The sequence below is a fragment of the Hemitrygon akajei genome, chromosome 6 (genome assembly GCF_048418815.1).
Source record: "Hemitrygon akajei chromosome 6, sHemAka1.3, whole genome shotgun sequence".
In the NCBI taxonomy this organism is placed as follows: Eukaryota; Metazoa; Chordata; class Chondrichthyes; order Myliobatiformes; family Dasyatidae; genus Hemitrygon; species Hemitrygon akajei.
The window spans coordinates 99,828,741-99,850,464 of record NC_133129.1 but is presented as its reverse complement, the minus strand read 5'-3'; the positions used below and the strand labels follow the sequence as shown (position 1 = coordinate 99,850,464).

The window sequence follows — 21,724 nt, the reverse complement described above, 5'->3', positions numbered from 1 at the left end:
TTTTTCTGTGGGCCTTTGTTAGGAAGAATGTGACCTCAAGTGTCCAGTGAAATTTCTTGATGGTTAGGATTTTATCAGGAAATGAATTTTAACACTCAAATATGCCCAAAGCACTGTCACTGCTCAGACAGAACAGGTGCATCAGTTCTAATAGCTGTGCAATTGTGGCAATGTGGGATGGATTTTCAGCCCTGAGGACCCCAAAGTACAAAACCAAAAGCAAGAAAGTTTGGTCTATAATAATGATCTTTTCCTTCACTTTCTTCCAGTTGCGATGTGAGTCGAGACTACTGGTACTTTGGTGTTCACTGTGATTATGCGATTCACAAGAATGGACTGATCGCTGGTTTATCAGTGACACTAATTGTACTTGTCCTTGGCCTTCTGGCTATTACCATCTACAACATGAAGTTTCGCAGGACCATAAAGCAATTTGAAAGCAAAGGGTATAGTAAAATATGTCCATATTTGTATTTTAATATAATTATTATGTTTTCATTCTGGAGATCCTGAGGATAGCAAAGACATCTCCTGAAATAAAATTTCCAAAAACTGAAAACTCTTGAAAAGTTACTAAGTGAGCACTTGAAGCACCATAACCTTCTGCTCTCTATCTGTACTGTAAATTGTTTCTCTGACTAACCAAATGACTGAACTTCTGGCTTCAGTATCTTTACATTCTTGCAAAAATAGATTCATTGGATCTTTAAAAAGGCTTTAATATACAAGAAATTAAATGGAAAAGAGTGTCAGGCTGAATTCTGAAGAAAGTTAGGCTAGACTTGAAGTTCAAAGTTCAACCAGGATCCTTTTGAATGTCAGAACATGGTCAAGGGGCTTGTCTGCATTTTGCATAATTTCCAAATAGAAAGGAAATTGTAGTTCCAAAAATGCAAATAAATTGGCAAAACCAGAATTATTGAAGGGATGTGGGAATAATTATGCAAACTGCTTATCTTCTCATCAGTTTTTTAAGCTTTAAAGGATTATGACTAGGTAACGTGGACTGTGATATGTTGAGTAACCTTGAGCGGTCCTGTTGAACAAAGTACAGAGCCTTGTCTAGTACAAGGTAGTGGTAAATTCAAAGCTAATCTGTAAAGCAGCATTTTGTGTGAACCAATGGTCAATCAATGAATCAGCTTCCACTGGAGTTACTATTCATTCAAATTGAGTTATTTTACCACACAGTGAACTTGCGTCTTGGTGCAGAAAAGAAAAGAAATGGGTGATAAGATCAGAATCAGAGGGTCGTTTCTCAGAATGAAGGCTGATGACTCGCATTGCTGTCATTGGAACCCTGGTTGTTTGTTATTTATATCAACAATTTGAATGTGGATGCATAAGGCTTGATTAGTTTTTGGATGACAACATTCAGATGTGCAGTTGATGGTGAGGAGATTGCTGGCTGATCTTGATCATTTTGGTGAGTGAGCTGAGGAGTGACAAGTGGATTTCAATACAGATAATTATGAGGTTATATTATGCAGTTTGGAAAGTGAAACCATTGTCGGGCTTGCTGTATACTATAAATAAATAGGACACTAGGGCTATAATGGAACAATGGGTCCTCGGAGTACAAGTACTTATTTCATTAAGAGCAGCATGACAGATAGACAGGGCGGTAAAAAGGGCATTTAGCATATTGGCCTTCATCAGTCAGGGCACTGAGTACAGGAATTGAGTTATAAAGTCATTCGAGCACAAGACATAGCATCAGAGGTTTGATAGAGGTATATAAAATTATGATGGGTATAGATAGAGTGAATGCAAGCAGGCTTTTTCCACTGAGGCTAGGGGAGAAAAAAAACCAGAGGACATGGGTAAAAGGTGAAGGGGGAAAATTTTAAAGGGAACATTAGGGGGGGGGCTTCTTCACACAGAGAGTGGTGGGAGTGTGGAATGAGCTGCCAGATGAAGTGGTAAATGCGGGCTTGGAAGGATATGGTCCAGCTGCAGGTCAGCGGGTCTCGGTAGAAAAATGGTTCAGCACAGCCAAGAAGGGCCAAAAGGCCTGTTTCTGTGCTGTAATGTTCTATGGTTCTATGGTTCTAATTAGACCATTTGGCCCATCACATTTGCTCCGCCATTTCATCATGCATTTTTTTCTCTCTCAATCCCAGTCTCCTGTCTTTTCTACTTAACTTTTAACGTCCAGAACCTGTTGAATAATCAACAGCCATCTTTGGCTTCTGTGGAAATGAATTCTACCCCCTGGCTAAAGAAATTCCTTCCAATCTCTATTCCAAATGGATGTCCCTCTATGCTGAGGCTGTGTCCTCTAGTCCAAGACTCGCTGACAACAGGAAAAATCCTCCCGACATCCACAGTATCTAAGCCTTTCAATATTTGATATTTTAGTGAGATCTCCCCTAATTTTCCAGTACTCTGGTTAGTACAGACCCAGAGACTATTAACCCTTTCACTCCTGGAATGATTCATGTGAACCTCCGCTGGATTCTCTCCAATGTCAGAACATATTTTCTGAGATAAGGGGCCCAAAACTGCTCACAATACACAGGTTTGGTCTGACTGATGTCTTACCAAGCCTTGACATGACTTTTATATCCTTGTCCTTTCAAAATGAACGTTAACATTGCAGTTGCCTTCCTTACCACTGACTCAACCTGCAAGTTAAACTCCAGGGAATCCTGCACAAGGACTCCCAAGCCCCTTTGCAGCTCTGATTTTCAATTTTCAGCCAATTTAGAAATAGTCTGCTCCATTGTTCCTTCTACCAAAGTACATGATCTCACACTTCCCTGAACTATATTCCATCTGTATCTTTGCCCTTACCCCTCATCTGTCTGTCCTTCTAAAGACTCACTGTGTCCCCAGAACTACCTGCTCCTCTACCTATCTTCATGTCATCTGAAAAAACTTGGACACAAAGTTATCCAAATCATTGATATATAACATGAAAAGATGCGGTCCCTGCACTGACCCGTTCGGAACACCATACAGCAAATCGGATAAAGCCCCTGTGATTTCTATACTTTCCCTTATGACAGAGAGACAATCTTTCCATGTAGTTATTTAATTATAGATTTTCAGTGATAAGGCCAATCAGTGTAGAGTCATCAGCAAATCTGATTAGCAGATTGGAGCTGTGGGTGGTGACACAGTCATGGGTTTACAGAGAGTAAAGGAGGGGGCTTAGTACACAGCACCGAGGGGCACCTGTGTTGAGGGTCAGAGGGGTAGAGGTGAGGGAGCCCACTCTTCCCACCTGCCGGTGATCTGACAAGTCCAGGATCCAGCTACACAAAGTAGGGAGAAGGCCGAGGTCTCTGAGCTTCTTGTCAAGCCTGGAGGGAATTATGGTGTCGAATGCTGAACTGTAGTCCAAGAGCAGCATTCTCACACAAGCATCCTTCTTCTCTGGAAGTGTAAGGACAGTGTGTAGAGCTGTGGCTATTGCGTCATCTGTCGATCGGTTTTGTCGGTAGGTGAATTGCAGGGGGTCCAGTGTGGGTGGCAGCAAGATGCAGATACAGTCCTTGTCCAGCCTCTCAAAGCATCTGATTATTATTAAGGTGAATGTGACAGGACACCAGTCTTCCAGACATGTTACCTTGGACTTTTTAGGTACCGGAACAATGGTGGATGTTTTGAAGCAGGAGGGTACTCTACACTGGGAGAAGGAGTGATTAAAAACATCTGTAAACACACCAGCCAGCTGTGCTGTGCACATCCTGAGCACTCACACTGGGATGCCATCCGTCTACCAGTTGGAAACATCTGTGTGCCTCAGCCTCAGAGATGACCAAGCTGCCGGTCACATCAGCTGTAAGTCTCCTCAGGGGCTCAGTATTGGCAACATTGAATCGACATAAAAAGGATCTAGCTCGTCTGGGAGAGAGGCGGCGATGTTGGCAGCATCATCGCATTTAGCTTTGAAGTCTGCGATGGTGTGCAGAACTTGCCATGAGCTGCGTGTGTTGTTGGTGGAGAGTTGTGTCTGGATCTTCTCCCTGTATTGTTGTTTCACTGACCTGATGACAGCGCAGATCGTAGCTGCATTTCTTGAGCTCCTGCTTATTATCGACCACGTAAGCTCTGTGTCGCGCGGTAAGTGTTGCTCGTACGGCACTGTTGACCCAGGGTTTCTGGTTTGGGTAGACCCTGACCGATTTCTGGGGCACAACATCCTCAATGCCCTTCCGGATGAATCTCTTGACCCCATCCGTGAACTCGGAGACATCCTTATCAACAAAGACATTCCAGTTGACATCATCAAAGCAGTCCTGTAGCATGGATTCCGATTGGTCGGACGAACAGTGGATGGTTTTAACTATGGCCGCCTCTTGATTCAGCTTCTGCCTGTAGCTTGGCAGCAACAAGATGGAGGAGTAATCCGATTTTCTAAATGGGGGCGAGGGAGCACTATGTATGCGTTGTGGAAGGGAGAGTAGTGGCGGTCAATTATGTTGTCTCCCCGTGTGCTCACCTGGATGTGTTGACAAAACTTCAGAGAGTCTTTAGTCAGCGACGCTCTATTAAAGTCAGTGGCGACGACGAAGGCAGCCTCCAGGTATGCAGTCTCCAGTGCTGATGGTCTCGTACATTTCCATGACCTGGTTACTATTCAGAGGCCTATATTTAACTCCCATCGTGGTCTCTTCACCCTTGCAGTTTCTTAAATCTACCCACAAAGATTCTACATCTTCCCACCCTACGTCACCTCTTTCTAAGGACTTTGGATTTCACCTTTTTTTTACCAACAGACTCTCCACACCCCCTCTGCCTACTTGCTTGTTCTTTCGATACAATCTGTTTCCTTCCATGTTCAGCTCCAAACTATGACCTTCCTTCAGCTACACCAACTTACCTGCCAATCTCTAACTGCGCTAAAAGATCATCCACCTTATTGCATCTCCTACATGCATTTAAGTATAACACCTTCAGTCTGGTATTCATCACCCTTTTCAATTTTGCCCCCAGGTTACACTTCAACTCAGTTTTGCTCTATCATCTGCCTGTTCTTCCTCACAGTCTCACACTGCATCTATTTGTATAAAACTGCCCAACTTCAGCGCCATCACTCCAGTACCCATCCCCCAGCCAAATTATTTTAAAGCCTCTCTAAAAACTCTATCACACCTGTCTACAAAGATATTGGACCCCCTGGGGTTTGAGTGTAATTCGTCCTCTTTGTGCAGGTCATACCTTCCGCAGAAGAGATCCTAATGATCCAAAAATCTGAACCCTGCACCTTGCACCAGTTCCTCAGCCACACATTCATCTGCCAAATCATCCCATTCTTACCCTCACTGGTGCGTGGCACAGACAGCAATTCAGAGATTACTACCCTGGAGGTCCTGCTTTTCAGCTTGTTAACTAATTCCCTACCCTTTTCCAACCTATGTTGTTGATACTAATATACCATTAACTTTGCACCCATTCTCAATGCAAGAGTTATGTACAAATAGATAAATAAAGAGAAAAAAATGTACTAGAACCTTACTTAGAACCTCTGCCTGTGCTTGGTCAAGCCCATCCTTGCTAAAGCCTGTTGAGCCAAAGCACCCATCTCTAACATTGGCCCACTCCAGTAATGGCTGCTCCAACAATGCCACTCTGCTTACATCTCTCCTCTTCTTATTGGCTCAAATAAAATTCAGTCCCAACCAGAATTGTTATTTTCAAAGGCTCCGCCTGACAGCAATGTCCCTCTCTCACCCACTGCTTCAAATTATGACTCACTCCCGATGAGACTGGTTCTTTCCAAATGGCTCCCAGCTTGCAATGACATCCTTGCAATGCATTTCCAAGATGGCGGCGCAACGCAGCTTGCAGCGGCCACTCCGGAGCTGATTATGCTATTTGTGAAATGGGGTGCCATGCACAATCATAATCGATTGAAAATGGACGTGGGAGCATGGAAGAACATCGGGAAATCTCCAGGAAGACCTCCTTTGTTGCTGCTGTTGCTGAGAGGTCCGGGACTCTGCTGGGAAGAACAGGCCCCCAGTCCTCGGGGTCGCGTTGCCGATGGCCGTTGGTGGGGTCGTCTTAATACGCTTGGCAGAGGATGGTGCTCGGAGAAGCTGTGCCAGAGGGGATGGTCGTCGGCTTGGAGGTTCGACGGACTCAGAGTCCACTGCGGTCAGGTCGCTTTCGGTGTGTGCTGTGTCTGTGAGACTGGGTTCGACGGAGCTTTCATTGTCTGCTGCGTCTGCGAGGCTGAGTCGGGCAGTGCCGTGGAAGTCCATAGCGAGGGTATTCCCTTCTGCCGCCGGCGTGGGATGGCGAGTCTGTAGGGACCCTGGGGACTTGTGGAAACTGTGTGGTGATTTCTTTCGAACTTATAGTCTTTTAACATCTTTGGACTATTTTTACTGTGCCCATGGTCTGTTTTTTTTTTATCAATTATGCTATTGTTTGCACTGTTGTAACTATGTGGTTTTGTGCAGGTCTTGTAGCTTTAGTTTTTGGCCTTGTTTGTCTGGTGGATTTGGAGCTCCTTTCCGGGAAACGCGCTAAGAAGGTAGCGCGATATTAATACGCAGCAGCCTCTCCGGACTCTGGATTGGGGATTGCCAAACATTATGTGGATTTTCTGGTGTAGTCTGTTTTGTCATATGCTTTTGTGATATCATTCTGGAGGAACGTTGTCTCATTTTTTAACTGCATTGCATTTGTGGTTTCTAAATGACAATAAACTGAATCTGAATCTGAATCTTTAGCACTACAGAACAGAAACAGGCCCTTAGGCCCATCTCATCTGTTTTGGTCTGGTGTTCCGCCTAGTCCCATCCACCTCAACGGGGACCATAGCCTTTCATAACCTTTCTCATCCAAGTGCCTATTACCACATTATCATCTAAATCATTACCATAGATGATAAACAACAATGAACCCAAATGTCAAAGTACCACACATGAGGCTGCTTAACAAAATAAGTACTACAGAAAAGATATTAGCATGGATAGAAGATTGACTGACAGGAAGGAGGAAAAGAGTAGGAATAAAGGGGGCCTCTTCGGTTTGGCTGCTGGTGGTTAGTGGTATTCCACAGGGATCTATGTTGGGACAGCTTCTTTTCATGTTATACAGTATATCGATAATCTGGATGATGGAAGTGATGGCTTTCTGGCCAAGTATGCATAAAGTTATGTGGAGGGGCGGATGGAGTTAAAGAAGAGGGAGTCATCGGAAGGAATTAGGCAGATTAGGAGAATGGGCAAAGAACATACAATGGAATACAGTGTCAGGAAGTGTATGGTCAGTCATGCACTTAATTAGAAGGAATGAAGGCATACACTATTTCCTTTGGGGCTTAAACTCAAAAATCAGAGGTGCAAAGGGACGGGAGTCCTCATACGGGATTCCCTAAAGGTTAACCTGCAGACTGAGTCAGTATTAAGGAAGGTAAAATTGGACTGTAGGAAGGGAAGAGAGATGAATGGACAGATGTTGCATCTCCAGTGACATGAGGATCGGTGGGTGGGGAGGACAAAGGAGCAGATGTTTGGATTAAACATGACTGGTTAAAGACGTCCAAAAGAACTGACAGATTTGTGGACTTTAAAAAATTCAGACTCAATCAGGTTAGGCAGGGATGTGTGGTTGAGATAAAAGATCAGCCATATTGATGGCAGACCTTGCACAATGGTCAAGTGGCTTATTCATGCTTCTGTTTCTTGTGATCAAAGATTTCCAATACTGGGAGTTATGTTTTAGTCTTTACTTGCTATTGATTAAGGAACTTCAGGATTTTCCACAATGCCAATGTAAAGGTGTCAATTTATGTCCTGATTAGGGGATAATGTGGAGAACATTGTTTCCATGCATTGCTCCTCTTGTCAATCTGTTCAATAATATATTACAACTACATGGTATATTATTGAAGGTCATACAATCGATTTTCCATAAAGTTATTGTTAAGACAGTGCCTGTAGTGGAAGATTAATGTGCCAGTCACGTGGTTAGCTATGTCCCCAGGATCAACTGTGTGTGGGTCAGTTGATAGTATTTTTGCCTCTTGGTCAAAAGATTGTGGGTTCCTGCTCCACTTCACAACTGTAGTATGAATGTCTAGGCTCACACTCCAATATCAATGGACTATTGTTCATTTGGAAGTAACATTTTCAGGTGAATTGTTACACCAAGTTCTGTTTTGTTTTTTGATCATTATAAATGACTTCCTGTGGACTTTTGAAAAACAGCAGATGCTTTCTCTGCTGTGCTCTAACTAATATTTATTCCTCTATCAATATTGCTAAAGCAATAATCACTTTGATTTCTATGGGAACTTGCAAACTGGGGATTGGCATTATAATTGTAACAAAGTTCCAAAAGTACTGTACGGGAACTCTTTCATACAATATGCAGTGCTGCAGAATCACAAATCTTTCTTGTTTTGCTTCCCTAACTCGAGCACTTCTGTGTTTTATAGGGATGAGCAAAAGAAAGAAATAATGGACAAGTGGGAAGATGCTGAATGGGAATGGAGCAATTCTGGGACCAACATTGCCATTGAAAAAGGCACTGAAAATCTTGATGGTAATGCATGACTTTGCACAAATATGCATGAAACAGTAATAAAATAGCAGGAACTCTATTTTAAATGGGCTGCTCAGCATAGAAGACTCTGTGTTGCTTAAGTCAATTTTCTGTGTTTTCTCATTATCAATTCTGAAATTGGTAGGAAAGTCAAACATCAGAGGAACAAATCCTTTGGCCCACCATGTTCATGCCAACTTTCAACTGCCCATCTATAGAAATCCATTTTACCATTCTATGCCTCGGTAATTCTAGTGCTTGTCGAGATATTTCATAAATGTTGTAAGAGCCTTTGTCTCCAACACCCTCCTGAAGCAGTGCTCTTCAGATCGCAACCATTCTGTGGGTGAAAAATAGCTTCCTCATATCTCCTCTTAATGTGAAAGCTCCTGAACTTAAATCTAGGTGTCCTGGTTCTCGACCACTCTGCCATGAGGAAAGCTTCCTCATGTCTACCCTATGCAAGGTGTTCCTAACATCGTACAACTCTATTAGATTTCTCCTTAGCTTTCTTCGCTCCATGAACGATAGACCCAGCCTATCCTGTTATTCCTCATAACTGAGTTACTCCATCCCAGGCAACATCCCGGTGAATCATAAAAAATGCAAAGTGTTGAAATCAAAAATAAAACTGAAAATGCTGGAATATTGGAACCTCAGGCTGCATCTGTGGGAAGAGAAACAGGGTTAAAATTTCAAGTTGAAGATCTTATGCTCGAATTAGGAAATTGAGAAAAAAGCTTATTGAACTGTAAGGAGGGGGAGTGGGAATAATACGTCTGTTCGGGATTAAATTGAGGTGACATTGGAAATAAGTAGCAAGCTATCTACTTGATGCATGAATGGGGATAGTTAGAGGATGAACACATGGAAGTCGTCCACTTTCAGAGAGAGAGAAAAAAGATCAAAATCAAGAAAGGAATCAGAAACAGCCAAGAAAGAACAAAGCAAGAGAAGCAAACAAATTTCACTGCAGAATGAACAGAGCTTTCTTTCTGGAAGAGAAGTGGCAGTAAATGAAGATCGAAATAACTGCTGATGCTGAAAGTTTAATTTTCATAGAAGTTTTCATGGAGCTATAGAAATTCAATTTAAGTAGTTTCAGTGTATCTCTGTAGTCTCTCCCAAACTTCAACATCCGACCAAAAGTAAGTCTTCTAAAAAGACAATGTAATCTGTTAGCCAGCAACATTAAGAGCCAAGTCAGTAAAGTGGGAGCCATTACTACTGTTGGTTCTGGCTGTATTAAGTAAGACCTGGTGGAGAATATCAGAAAGTTGTGCCAGCAGGCTCCAAAGCCAGATCTGAAATTTATGATCTTCAGTCGTAGAACATACTTTAAAAAGGGAAATTTAAAAACAATTAAAACAGAAGGTAGTACAGACTGGACAGTTAACAGAGAACAGCAGTGGGAAAACTTGAATTTTTTCATTGCTCTCAACAATGCACAGTCTTCCCTACGTCTTCTCAGTGTTTGCTCCATTCAGAGAAATGGCAAATCAGAGTCAGAATCGGAATCAGGTTGAATATCACCGGCATATGTTGTGAAATTTGTTGTTCTGCAGCAGCAGTACATTACAAAACATGAAAGTAAAATCTGTAAATTAAAGTTAAAATGTACATACACTTTATATTATATATATTATATATATTAAGAAACATCATAATGAAGTAATGTTCATGAGTTTAATGTGCATTCATAAATTGGATGACAGAAGGGAAGAAACTGTTCCTGAATCATTGAGTGTGTATCTTCAGGCCCCTGGACCTCCTCCCTGATGATAGCAATGAGAATAGGGCGTGCCCTGGGTGATGGGAGTCCTTTTTGAGACACCACTCCTTGAAGATGTCCTGGTTGCTGGGGAGGCTAGTACCCATGATGGAGCAGAGTGAGTTCTAGTGCCTGATGGAGCTGACAGCAAATTAGTGTCAATGCACTGATGATAGCAAACTATAAAATGTTCTGAAATTAATTAAAAGCCAAGAAAATCTTGATCCCAATGCTGAAGCAAATCTGAAAGTTTCATCAAAAGAAGCTTTTCAGCTGAAGTCCCATTGGTAAGTTTGAGGGACAATACACATCATTATGTTTTCTATAAGTCCGTGTGAGAAATCCAGTCCTTAAGAGTCACGCAGGCCAAGGTCAGTAAAATTGTGGTATTTTGAAAATAAATGGAAAATGAATCTTGCATCATGCACTGCTCTTCATCTGTGAGATCTCCAGCTTCAAAACAATGGCTCAGAAATTCATCTGTACACTTTATTTTAAGCATTAACTGTTAATAAAGAGATGTTAAATTCATTAGAACCCACACAACATCAAAGGACACTGATCAGAAAATGCCTGCATGGTGTCTATAAGGACATGAGGTGCCCTGACACACATCAGAAGCAAAACGTTTGGGAGCTCTGGAGTAGAACTGAGTGAATTTTCTCAGGATGAACACCAAAACAACCTCTAATGAAAAATAGCCTCAATTGAAACAACACACACAAAATGCTGGCGGAACACAGAAGGCCAGGCAGCATCTATAAGGAGAAGCACTGTCAATGTTTTGGGCCGAGACCCTTCGTCAGGACTAACTGAAGAAAAAGATACTAAGAGATTTGAAAGTAGTGGGGGGAGGGGGAAATGTGAAATGATAGGAGTAGACCGGAGGGAGTGGGATGAAGCTAAGAGCTGGAAAGGTGATTGGCAAAAGTGATACAGAGCTGGAGAAGGGAAAGGATCATGGGACAGGAGGCCTCAGGAGAAAGAAAGGGGGAGGGGGGAGCACCAGCGGGAGATGGAGAACAGGCAGAGTGATGGGCAGAGAGAGAGAAAAAAACAAACAACTAAATATGTCAGGGATGGGTTAAGAAGGGGAGGAGGGGCATTAACGGAAGTTAGAGAAGTCAATGTTCATGCCATCAGGTTGGAGGCTACTCAGCCGGTATATAATGTGTTGTTCCTCCAACCTGAGTGTGGCTTTATCTTGACAGTAGAGAAGGCCATGGATAGACATATCAGAATGGGAATGGGACATGGAATTAAAATGTGTGACACAATGGAGGAGAGCCAATAGAAACCAGTAGGTGGGTTAGATTCTTTCCAGTGTAGCAAAATAGCTCTCCTAGCCAGTAAAGTTGAAAAAGCTATCACATGTTGGGCAGAAGCAGACACTTTGCTTGCTTCCTCTGGAATAATCCCAAAAATTGCTGTAAGTGGATTAGGTTGAACACCCACATCTATAACTTTAGATAATATTCCAAACACATCCTCCAAAAATTATTTAAACTTACACATGACCAAAACATATGAGTTAGAGTAGCCATTTCTGCATTACATCTGTCACAAATATGGCTTATATTTGGAAAAATATGCGCCAATTTATCTTTGGACATATGGGCCCTATGTACTATCTTAAACTGAATTAAGATATGGCGTGCGTAAATAGATGAATTATTGACTAAATAATAAATTCTACTCCATTCGTTATCTGAAAGTGAATGTTGAAGTTCTACTTCCCAGGTGCGTTGAACCCTATCATTAAGCGACATGCGAGCATTCATTAACTGTTTATAAATGATAGCTATTAATCGTTTTTGAAAACATTTAAACTGAAAAATAACATAATCCAAATTTGAAGAGCAGGCCAAGGGGTAATTTGGTAAAAAATCACGTAAAAAATTCCTAACCTGTAAATACCTGAAAAAAGTGTGTATTATAGGTATCATATTTATCCATTAACTGTGAAAAAGACATTAAACAGTCTTGTAAAAACAAATTTAAAGAAGTTTTTATTTCCTTAATTTTCCATGTTAAAAAAGCCTTATCCAAAGTTGATGGTTTAAAAAAGAAATTAGAATAAATATCACTAGAAAGTAAAAAATCATTTAATTAAAAAAATCTACGAAATTGAAACCAAATTTTTAAAGTATGTTTAACAATAGGGTTAAGAGCTTGTCTACCTATTCTGGAGAGCGAAAACGGAAGAGGAGCTCCTAATACTATGTCATGTCTAAGCTTGGAGAAAATTAGAAGCTGGACATTTGATACATCCTTTAATTTTGAACAAGTCTGATGACCCTTTATTCAATATTTTCACACGATTTAATTTATTTTTCTTTATTCTCTTTGGGGAAAATCCTTATCCATGAAGGTTCGGAGATGACTGGAAGGATGTGTTTTTTTTTCTCTCTCTTTTTTTTTCTAATTTTATCCTCAATTGGACTGCCCAAGCTTTCTTTTTCTTTCCTTTTTTTCTCTTTTTTTTGTTTTTTGTTTCAGTTTAGTTAGTGGGTCTTTTTTTCCCTTATCAATAAAATTTCCAATTTTTTTTAATGATTGTTATGAGGAGTTGTAGTTTTTTTTTTACCATTGTATATATAACAGCATAATATTTTACTTACTTGATTTTGATATTATATACTTTTTGTTTTTACTATTGCTGTTTATATGGCTTTTATATTATCTACTTGTTAAACTCCTCTTCCGGTTTGTATATTCTTTATTTGGAAATCAATAAAAAAAGATTGAAAATTGAATTAAAATGTGTGGCCACTGGGAGATCCTGCTTTCTCTGGCAGACCGAGTGTAGGTGTTCAGCGAAATGGTCTCCCAGTCTGCGTCGGGTCTCACCAATATACAAAAGACAACACCGGGAGCACCGGACGCAGTATACCACACTAGCCGACTCACAGGTGAAGTGTCGCCTCACCTGGAAGGACTGTCTGGGGCCCTGAATGGTGGTGAGGGAGGAAGTGTAAGGGCAGGTGTAGCACTTGTTCTGCTTACAAGGATAAGTGCCAGGAGGGAGATCAGTGGGAAGGGATGAGGGGGACGAGTGGACAAGGGAGTCGCGTAGGGAGCGATCCCTGCAGAAAGCAGAAAGAGGGGGGAGGGAAAGATGTGCTTGGTAGTAGGATCCCATTGGAGGTGGTGGAAGTTACGGAGAATTATACGTTGGACCTGGAGGCTAGTGGGATGGTAGGTGAGGACAAGGGGAACCCTATCCCGAGTGGGGTGGCGGGCATTTGGGGTGAGTGCAGATGTGCAGGAAATGGGAGAGATGCATTTAAGAGCAGAATTGATGATGGAAGAAGGGAAGCCCCTTTGTTTAAAAAAGGAAGACATCTCCTTCATCCTGGAATGAAAAGCCTCCTCCTGAGAGCAGATGCGGCGGAGACGGAGGAATTGTGAGAAGGGGATAGCATTTTTGCAAGAGACAGGGTGGGAAGAGGAATAGTCCAGGTCGCTGTGAGAGCAGATTTCCTCATGTTAGCCTCAATTGAACTTGACCAATCTGGGATCACAGTCACCACACCCTTAGGTAGGTTAAATAGGTCAGTGGACAGAAATTCTATTAGTTCTTCAAGAGCACAACCAATTCTGTGCTCATCAAATCAGAAAAAAAGTGGCACCAACCTTTGTCTGAAAGTGAGGTCTCTCACTTTGTGAGTAAAAAGGTGATGTGAGTTACCCTGTCACAGGGTATCATAGTCATTAGCGAAACATTGTATAGTACCTGCAATCCGGGTTCAATTCCTGCTGCTGCCTGTAAGGACTTTGTATGTTCTCCAGGTGACACCGTGGGTTTCCTTTTCCCTCCTACAATCCAAAGCCATACTGGTTGGTAGGTTATTTGTTCATTGTAAATTGCCCTGTGATTAGGCTAGGATTAAATTGGAGGAATAGCTGGCCAACACAGCTCGAAGGGCCAGAAGTGCCTATTCTGCACTGTATCTCAGTAAATTAGTAAATGATCTGTCATTTCTGTAAAAATATATATTTGATTTGATGATCATTGTTTGCATTTATATTCAGGTCCAATAGCTGAAGGGGAATCGTGCAGCAGTTCCGGGAGTTATAGAAATTCAATACCGATGGGAGAGGTTTGTGTTTATATTGTGTATTGATGATACAACGATAAACCAATTACAGTGTCACATGAGAACAATAACTTGAATTTACATAGTATCATTACCGTAAAGAACCATCTCAGTATGCTCAACAGGCCAATCAAAAATTCAGCAAAGAATTGATTGCAATCCATAGGACGATGAAAGATGGATTTGAAGGAGAATCTCACAGGATCGGAAAGAGGTAGAAAGGTATAAAAAATATCAAAGCCAAAGACTAAGGTTTAAAAATGGCGATGTACAACAGGCCAATAACTGAACATGCCTCAGAGTGATGCAGTTTGCTGAGGTTGCGATTGGGAAATGGGAAAGGTGGCAGATGGTCTGGTCATGAAAGGACCTGAAAGCAAGGACAAGAACTTTATGACTGTCAAAGTACAAATTTCAAAGTATACTTCTTATCAAAGTATATATATGTCACCATATACAACCCCAAGATTGATCTTCTTGTGGGCATATTCCACAAATCTGTAGATTACTAACTGTAAGAGAATCAATGAAAGACCACAAACTGTTGAACCAGAGTGCAGAAGACAAGAAACTGTGCAAATGCAAAAATAAGAAATAATATTAATAAGTAAAATAGGCAATATGTATTGAGAACATAAGATGAAGAGTCCTTAAAAGAGAGTTCATTGATTGTGGGAACATTTCAATGATGGGGCAAGGGAAGTTGAGTGAAGTTATCTGCTTTGGTTTATGATGCACTATCAATAACTCCAAAAGACTGGAAGTAGAGTAAATACTGAAAGGCTTTTATTAACAGTAAAATCGATCCACGTCCATGCTGGATGACTGTCCTGGACAGTGGGAGGAGCAGTGACACAATCGCCTTTATTCAGGGGTCTGTGGGAGGAGCCACAGGAGCAGTCAGCAGAGGGGCGTGTCCAGACAGATATACATGGTTTCCCACAGTTTAAGAGTCTAATGGTTGAGGGGTAATAACTGTTCCTGAACCTGGTGTGAATCCCAAGGCTCTTGTACCTTTATCCCTATGCCAGCTGTGAGTGGAGTGTATGTCTTGGGTGGTGGGGGTCCTTGATGATGGACCCTACTTTCCTGTGACAGGAATAGCAAGTATCAGTTTTTATCAGGAAACAGTTCTGGTGTGTGAACCGGACTGAGAGCAAGTTGACTAATAGAGAGTCTAAAAAAATCATATTAACGATGTGTGCAGAGAACAATAGCAGAGCTTCACTGAACTGTTCGGCCATTGTAGTGAAAGTACGCACAAGTTCCTTCTGAAGAATTCAGCTCCAGTCCTCCTTTTGACCCAGGTTGTAATGAAAATTCAACAAGCATAATAAAGCACCAATTGTCTTCAGTGTGCAAGTCATAACTGGTGAATAGCTCTACCAGCAGCACTTGGTATCATTGTGTTGATGAAAGAAAGTCGATTTGGTTGGAATGACCAATTGGATATGCCCTGGTTTTAGAGGCAAGGACAAGTCAGGGAAATATTTCACATTGTGGAACAGATGCCAGACTTGAAATAACACAGGAAATGTTTGGCTACATGTTCAGATAGATCTACAATCAGGAAATAAACTCATCCCATAATCTTTACCTATCTATGACTCTCATCTAATCTTGCTATCAAATGGAGCTAACTGATTGGATGAAAATTGGCATCTGTGATGGTGGCAAACACACGAGGAAGCCAGGTTGGATCGTCGACTCAGCATTCCATTCTGAAGATAATTCTGTAAGAGTCATCCTCAGCAACAACAATAACAGCTTTTTAAAATCCCAAAATAGTCAATAACAAGATCTAAACTGCCAAATTGCTTATGGCAATAGTTTAATTCCCATCACCAAATCTTTCTCCTTGCTTGTGCATACTGTGTATAATGATTTATGGAGAAACATAATTTTGTATGTTGTGGAATTTTAGAAAATGGCCAGGAGACTTTTCAAAGTGTAAACTCTAGAATATTCCATGGTATTGGCCATGGCATGCCAGAGGAGACAGTGCTATAAAGATAAAGTGAAAATTCTGCCTCCATCAAGTCATTGTACTTGTGATCAGGTGATCAGAATAAGGACTACTAGGGTATGTCCATTGTGGGCCAATACAATAAAAATGCCCAAAGGTTCTGATAGAAAGTGACGTTGTAAGCAGGAAATATTTGTTTAAGTGAAGTTTTTCATACTATGCTAATTTATCTCTCGTTGCATTGGAAAAGAGAAATCTGACCAAGTGAGCACTTTGTCATTTGGGCTGAAACATTCAGAAATACCGATTTCATTCAGGCTTCATGTTAAAGCCGAACATTCCAAATTATCTCAATACCTCGGCAACCTTCTATAGATGTGTGGTGGAAAGTGTGGTTGCAAAACGGCTTTGAGCGGAAAATGACTTTGAGCAGAAAACCTACTAAAGCTAGCAGATCTGGACCAGTACATCATGGGTAAAACCCTCCCAACCATTGAGCACCTCTACAGGAAACATTGCTGGAGAAAACAGCATCCATCATCAAAGAGTCTCACCACCCAGGCCGTGCTCGTTTCTCGGGGCTGCCATCAGAAAGAAGGTACAAGAGCATCAGGGCTCTCACCAACAGCTTCAGGAACAGTTACTACCACCAGGCTCTTGAACAAAGGGGGATGGTCCATTGATCTTGTTTACATTTACTGATCTATAGATTTGCTAAGTATGCCTGCATAAAAAGAATCTCAGTGTTGTATGTTGTGACAAGTATTTAATCAGAAGGACAGGAAGGAAGGCATAGGCAGTGGTCTGATTCTGTTAGTAAAAGATGGAGTTACATCTTTAGAAAGAGCTAACATAGGATCAGAGAATATTGATTCTTTGTGCATGGAACTAAGAAACTCCAAGGGTAAAAAACATGATGGATATCATATATAGGCCTCCAAATGGTAGCCAAGATGTGTTCCAAAGGGAGCTGGAAAAGGCATGTAATAAGGATAATAACACAGTTGTAATGGGGGACTTTAATATGCAAGGGGATTGGGAAAAATCTGTTTGGTGTCAGATCGCAAGAGAGGAAATTGTTGAATGCCTATGAGATAGCTTTTTAGAGCAACTTATGCTTGAGCCTGCTTGGGGAAAGGCTATCTTAGATTGGGTGTTGTATAATAACCCAGATCTTATGAGGGAGCTTAGGTAAAGGAACCCTTAGGAGTCAGTGATCACAACATGATTGAATTCATGCTGTAATTTGAGAGCAGAAGCATAACTCACATGCATCAGCATCACAATGGATAAAAGGGAATTGCAGAGGTATGAGAGTGGAGCCTGCCCAGGTGGATTGGATGAGGATACTGGCGGGGATGATGACATAACAGAGATGGCTGAAGTTTCTGTGAATAGTTTACAAAGTGTAGGATAGATATGTCCAACAGAGCAAGAAGTTCTTGAATGGCGGAGGTAGACAACTGTGGCCGACAAAGGAAATTAAGGTCTGAGTAAAAGCCAGGGAAAGGGCATATAAGGTAGTAAAAGTGAGTGGGAAGGTGGATGATTGGGAAGCTTTTAAAGTTCAACAAAAAGCAACTAAAAAGCTATAAGAAGGGAAAAGATGTTTTTTTCAGTTAAATGAGGGGTGATTGATAAGTTCATGGCCTAAGGTAGAAGGAGTCAATTTTAGAAAACCTAGCACGCTTATTTTTCAACACAGTCCCCCTCCTACATTTACACACTTAGTCCAGCGATTGTGGAGCATACGGATCTTGGACCTCCAGAAAGTGTCCACAGCAGGGGTGTTGATAAGTTTGTGGCCTAAGGTAGAAGGAGATGAGTTATACAGCTCTCGTTACATGCACATGCAGTTCAACTCGTTGAGTGATTATGCAGAATGTTTGAAGTTAATAACTCATCAGTTAATAACTCATCGGGGTGATTGATAAGTTCGTGGCCTAATGTAGAAGGAGATGAGTTATTAACCGCTGGACTAAGTGTGTAAATGTAGGAGGGGACCAAGTTTTCTAAAATTGACACCTTCTAATCTTAGGCCACAGACTTATCAATCACCCCTCGTATAAAGAGTAAAGGAAGGTGAGAGCTGATATTGGATCACTGGAAAATGATGCTGGTGAGGTAGTAATGAGGGACAAAAAAATGGCAGATGAACTTAATGGGTACTTTGCATCTGTCTTGACTGTGGAAGACACTAGCAATGTTGCAGAGTTCTGTGAGTGTCAGGGAGCAGGAGTGGCACCATTGCTATTACAAAAGGACAGGTGCTAGGCATACTCAGAGGTCATAAGCTGGATAAGTCACCTGGACCAGATGGAGGACAATCCTGAGGCCTGGGAGAAGGTTGCTGAGGAGATAATGGATGCATTGGTCAAGATCGTTCAAGAATCTTTTGATTCTGTCATGGCCCCGAGGACCGGAAGTCTGTGAAATGTTACTCCACTTTTTAAGAAGGGAGGAAGGCAAAAGAATGGAAATTATAGGCCAAACAACACACACAAAATACTGGTGGAACACAGCAGGCCAGGCAGCATCTATAAGAAGAAGCACTGTCGACATTTTGGGCCAAGACCCTTCAACCTGATGAAGGGTTTCGGGCCGAAACGTTGACAGTGCTTCTTCTTATAGATGCTGCTTGGCCTGCTGTGTTCCACCAGCATTTTGTGTGTGTTGTTTGAATTTCCAGCATCTGCAGATTTCCTCGTGTTTGCCCTGGAAATTATAGGCCAGCTAGGCCATCCTCAGTGGATGGAAAAGTGTTGGAGACTGTTCTTAAGGATAAGGTTTCGGGTACTTGGAGAATAATAATAAAATATGTCAAAGTCAGCATGGTTTTTGTGAAGGGAAATATTGCCTGACAAATCTGTTCTTCGAGGAAGTAACAAGCAGGGTGGAAAAGGGAGAGGCAATGGATGTCATTTACTTGGATTTTCAGAAGGCATTTGATAAGGTGTCACACATGAGGGTGCTTAATAAGACAAAATCCTATGGTATTTCAGGAGGGATACTGGCATGGATAGATGAATGGTTGACAGGCAGGAGGCAACGAGTGGGAATAAAAGGGGCCTTTTCTGGTTGGCTGCCTGTGACGAATGGTGTTCCTCAGCAGTGAGTAAAGAGGCCACTGCTTTTCACATTGACTGTCAGTGATTTAGATAATGGAATTGATGGCTTTGTGGATGATACAAAGATAGGTCGAGGGATAGGGAGCAATACGATTGCAGCAGGACTTAGACAAATTGGAAGAATGGGCAAGAAGTGGCAGATGGAATGCAGTGTTGGGAAATGTATGATAATGCATTTTGGGAAAAGGAACAATAGTGCAGACTATTATCTAAATGGAGAGAAAATTCAGAGTTGCAGAGGGACTGAGGAATCCTCGTGCAAGACTCACAGAAGGTTAATTTACAGGTTGAGTCTCTGGTAAAGAAGGCAAATGCAAAGTTGCCATTTATTTCAAGGGGAATGGAATATAAAAGCAAGGGGAAAATGGTGAGCCTTTGTAAGACACGAGTCAGGCCACACTTGGAGTATTCTCTACAGTTTTGGACCCCATATCTCACAAAGGATGTGTTGTCATTAGAGAGTCCAGAGGAGGTTCACAAGGAAGAATGCAGGGAGATCTCATTGAAACCTACTGAATGTTGAAAGGACTAGATCAGGTGGATGTGGAGAGGATGCTTCCTATGGTGGAGGTATTCAGAACTAGAGGGCACAGCCTCAAAATTGAGGGGCAACCCTTTAGAACAGAAGTAAGGAGGATTTTTTGCCAATGAGTAATAAATCTGTAGAATACTCTGCCACAGACTGTGGTGGAGGCCAAGTGCATGGGTATATTTAAGGTGAAAGTTGATCGTTGAGAAGGCAGGTGTAAGGGGTTGAGTGGGATCCGGCATTAGCCATGATGAAATGGCGGAGCAGACTCGATGGGCTGAATGGCCTAATTCTGCTTTGATGCCTTATGATCCTATGGTCTAGTCTGATATTAAATTTTGCTTTGAACTATGAGATTTAACAATTTCCTCTTGCTGATGTTTGATCTGCCTCCAGTGCAGAGAGAAAAAATACAACATGTCTCATTCCAATTAAAAATGTTAGCACAAGAAATTGTAATGGGAATCATTTTCAGAAAACATGAAATATTTGATACAGAGAAATAAATAAATCAATTTTTCTTTTCAGCTGAAAATCCGGAGGCCAAAGATGAATATGAATAATTTCTACGATGGCGTGTAAAATGTCCAGATGAAACTGCTGGAATTTTGATTATGTACACGGTCTTTATTTTGCTTGAAAGTATTTGTTTGTGCTCTACAAATATAATATGTGTACCTCTTCATGATGTAAATAAAACATACCATGTTGCCCCAATATAATTGAACAAAATCTAACCAGAGTTAATTAAAGTGGCAATAGGTCCAAAAGTATTAATTCTCTGAGTCATGCAAAATCAAAATACATTTTCTTAAGGGATGTAAAGAAATTTCTCACCAAGTCCTCTATTAAGCATGTTTCTGTACCGGGAATTCAATGATGACTGAGTTCAATTGATCGCATTATACTGTATAATTAAAAAGGAATGGATCAAAATGCCATTGTTTCCAACTTCCAAGTTTCATTAAAACACTGAATACTAAATAGCCTTTAAAAGGCCAACATACATCAGGACAAATAGTTGAGACTGTGTTGCTAATGTTGTTTTGTTATTCAAGAAGGGAATAAATAATTTGGGATACCCAAATTGAATAAATATCAGAAAGAATTTATAAAAATTGCATTGGCAGTAGCCAAAAAAGCTATTGCAGTGACTTGGAAATCGGATACATATCTAAGTATAGATCGTTGGAAGAACGAAATTTATGGCTGTATTCCACTTGAAAAAATTACTTATAATTTAAGAGATAAATATGAAACATTTTTGAAAATTTGGCGCCCTTATTTACAAAAGACAGGATTAAATATATAGGTGCTCCGAAGATGAAATAATTGGTTACTTGGGGAAAGAAATAAATATATATACTAAAGTTATTATGAACTCCATGGAGCATGTGGGGATCTTCCAATATCCAGGCATTCCATTTTTTTTCTTTCTTTCTTATTTTTTTAATAGGGATGTTAGGGGGGAGGGGTTAAGGGGAGGGGGGATGGGTAACACATTTTTTTTTCATACACATTTATTCTGTAACTATTTGAAAACAATAAAAAAAGTAAAAAAGAAAAGAAGGGAATAATCCTGGAAACAATATACCAGTGAGTGTCACAAGAAGTTACTTGAGGGTGATCTTGAAGCTTTAACTCTTCAAGGTTTCAGTGAAGAGAGGCTTCTTTCGGAGAAAGCAAAAGGAGAGCAAAGCTCAATTTTTTTTGCTAATTCCT

At 41.1% G+C, this 21,724-nt stretch overlaps 1 protein-coding gene across 1 annotated transcript in view; it reads left to right on the top strand.

Annotated features, from left to right (window-relative positions):
- The window catches only part of LOC140729824 (uncharacterized), a 168,385-nt gene extending 146,972 nt beyond the window's left edge, over positions 1-21,413 (top strand). The window contains exons 35-38 of the mRNA XM_073050036.1: positions 270-446; positions 8,402-8,508; positions 14,315-14,382; positions 20,531-21,413. Of these exons, the coding sequence (XP_072906137.1) occupies positions 270-446; positions 8,402-8,508; positions 14,315-14,382; positions 20,531-20,584 (406 nt within the window). The 3' untranslated portion in view covers positions 20,585-21,413. The remainder of the gene's footprint in view (positions 1-269; positions 447-8,401; positions 8,509-14,314; positions 14,383-20,530) is intronic.
- Positions 21,414-21,724: the final 311 nt, after the last annotated feature.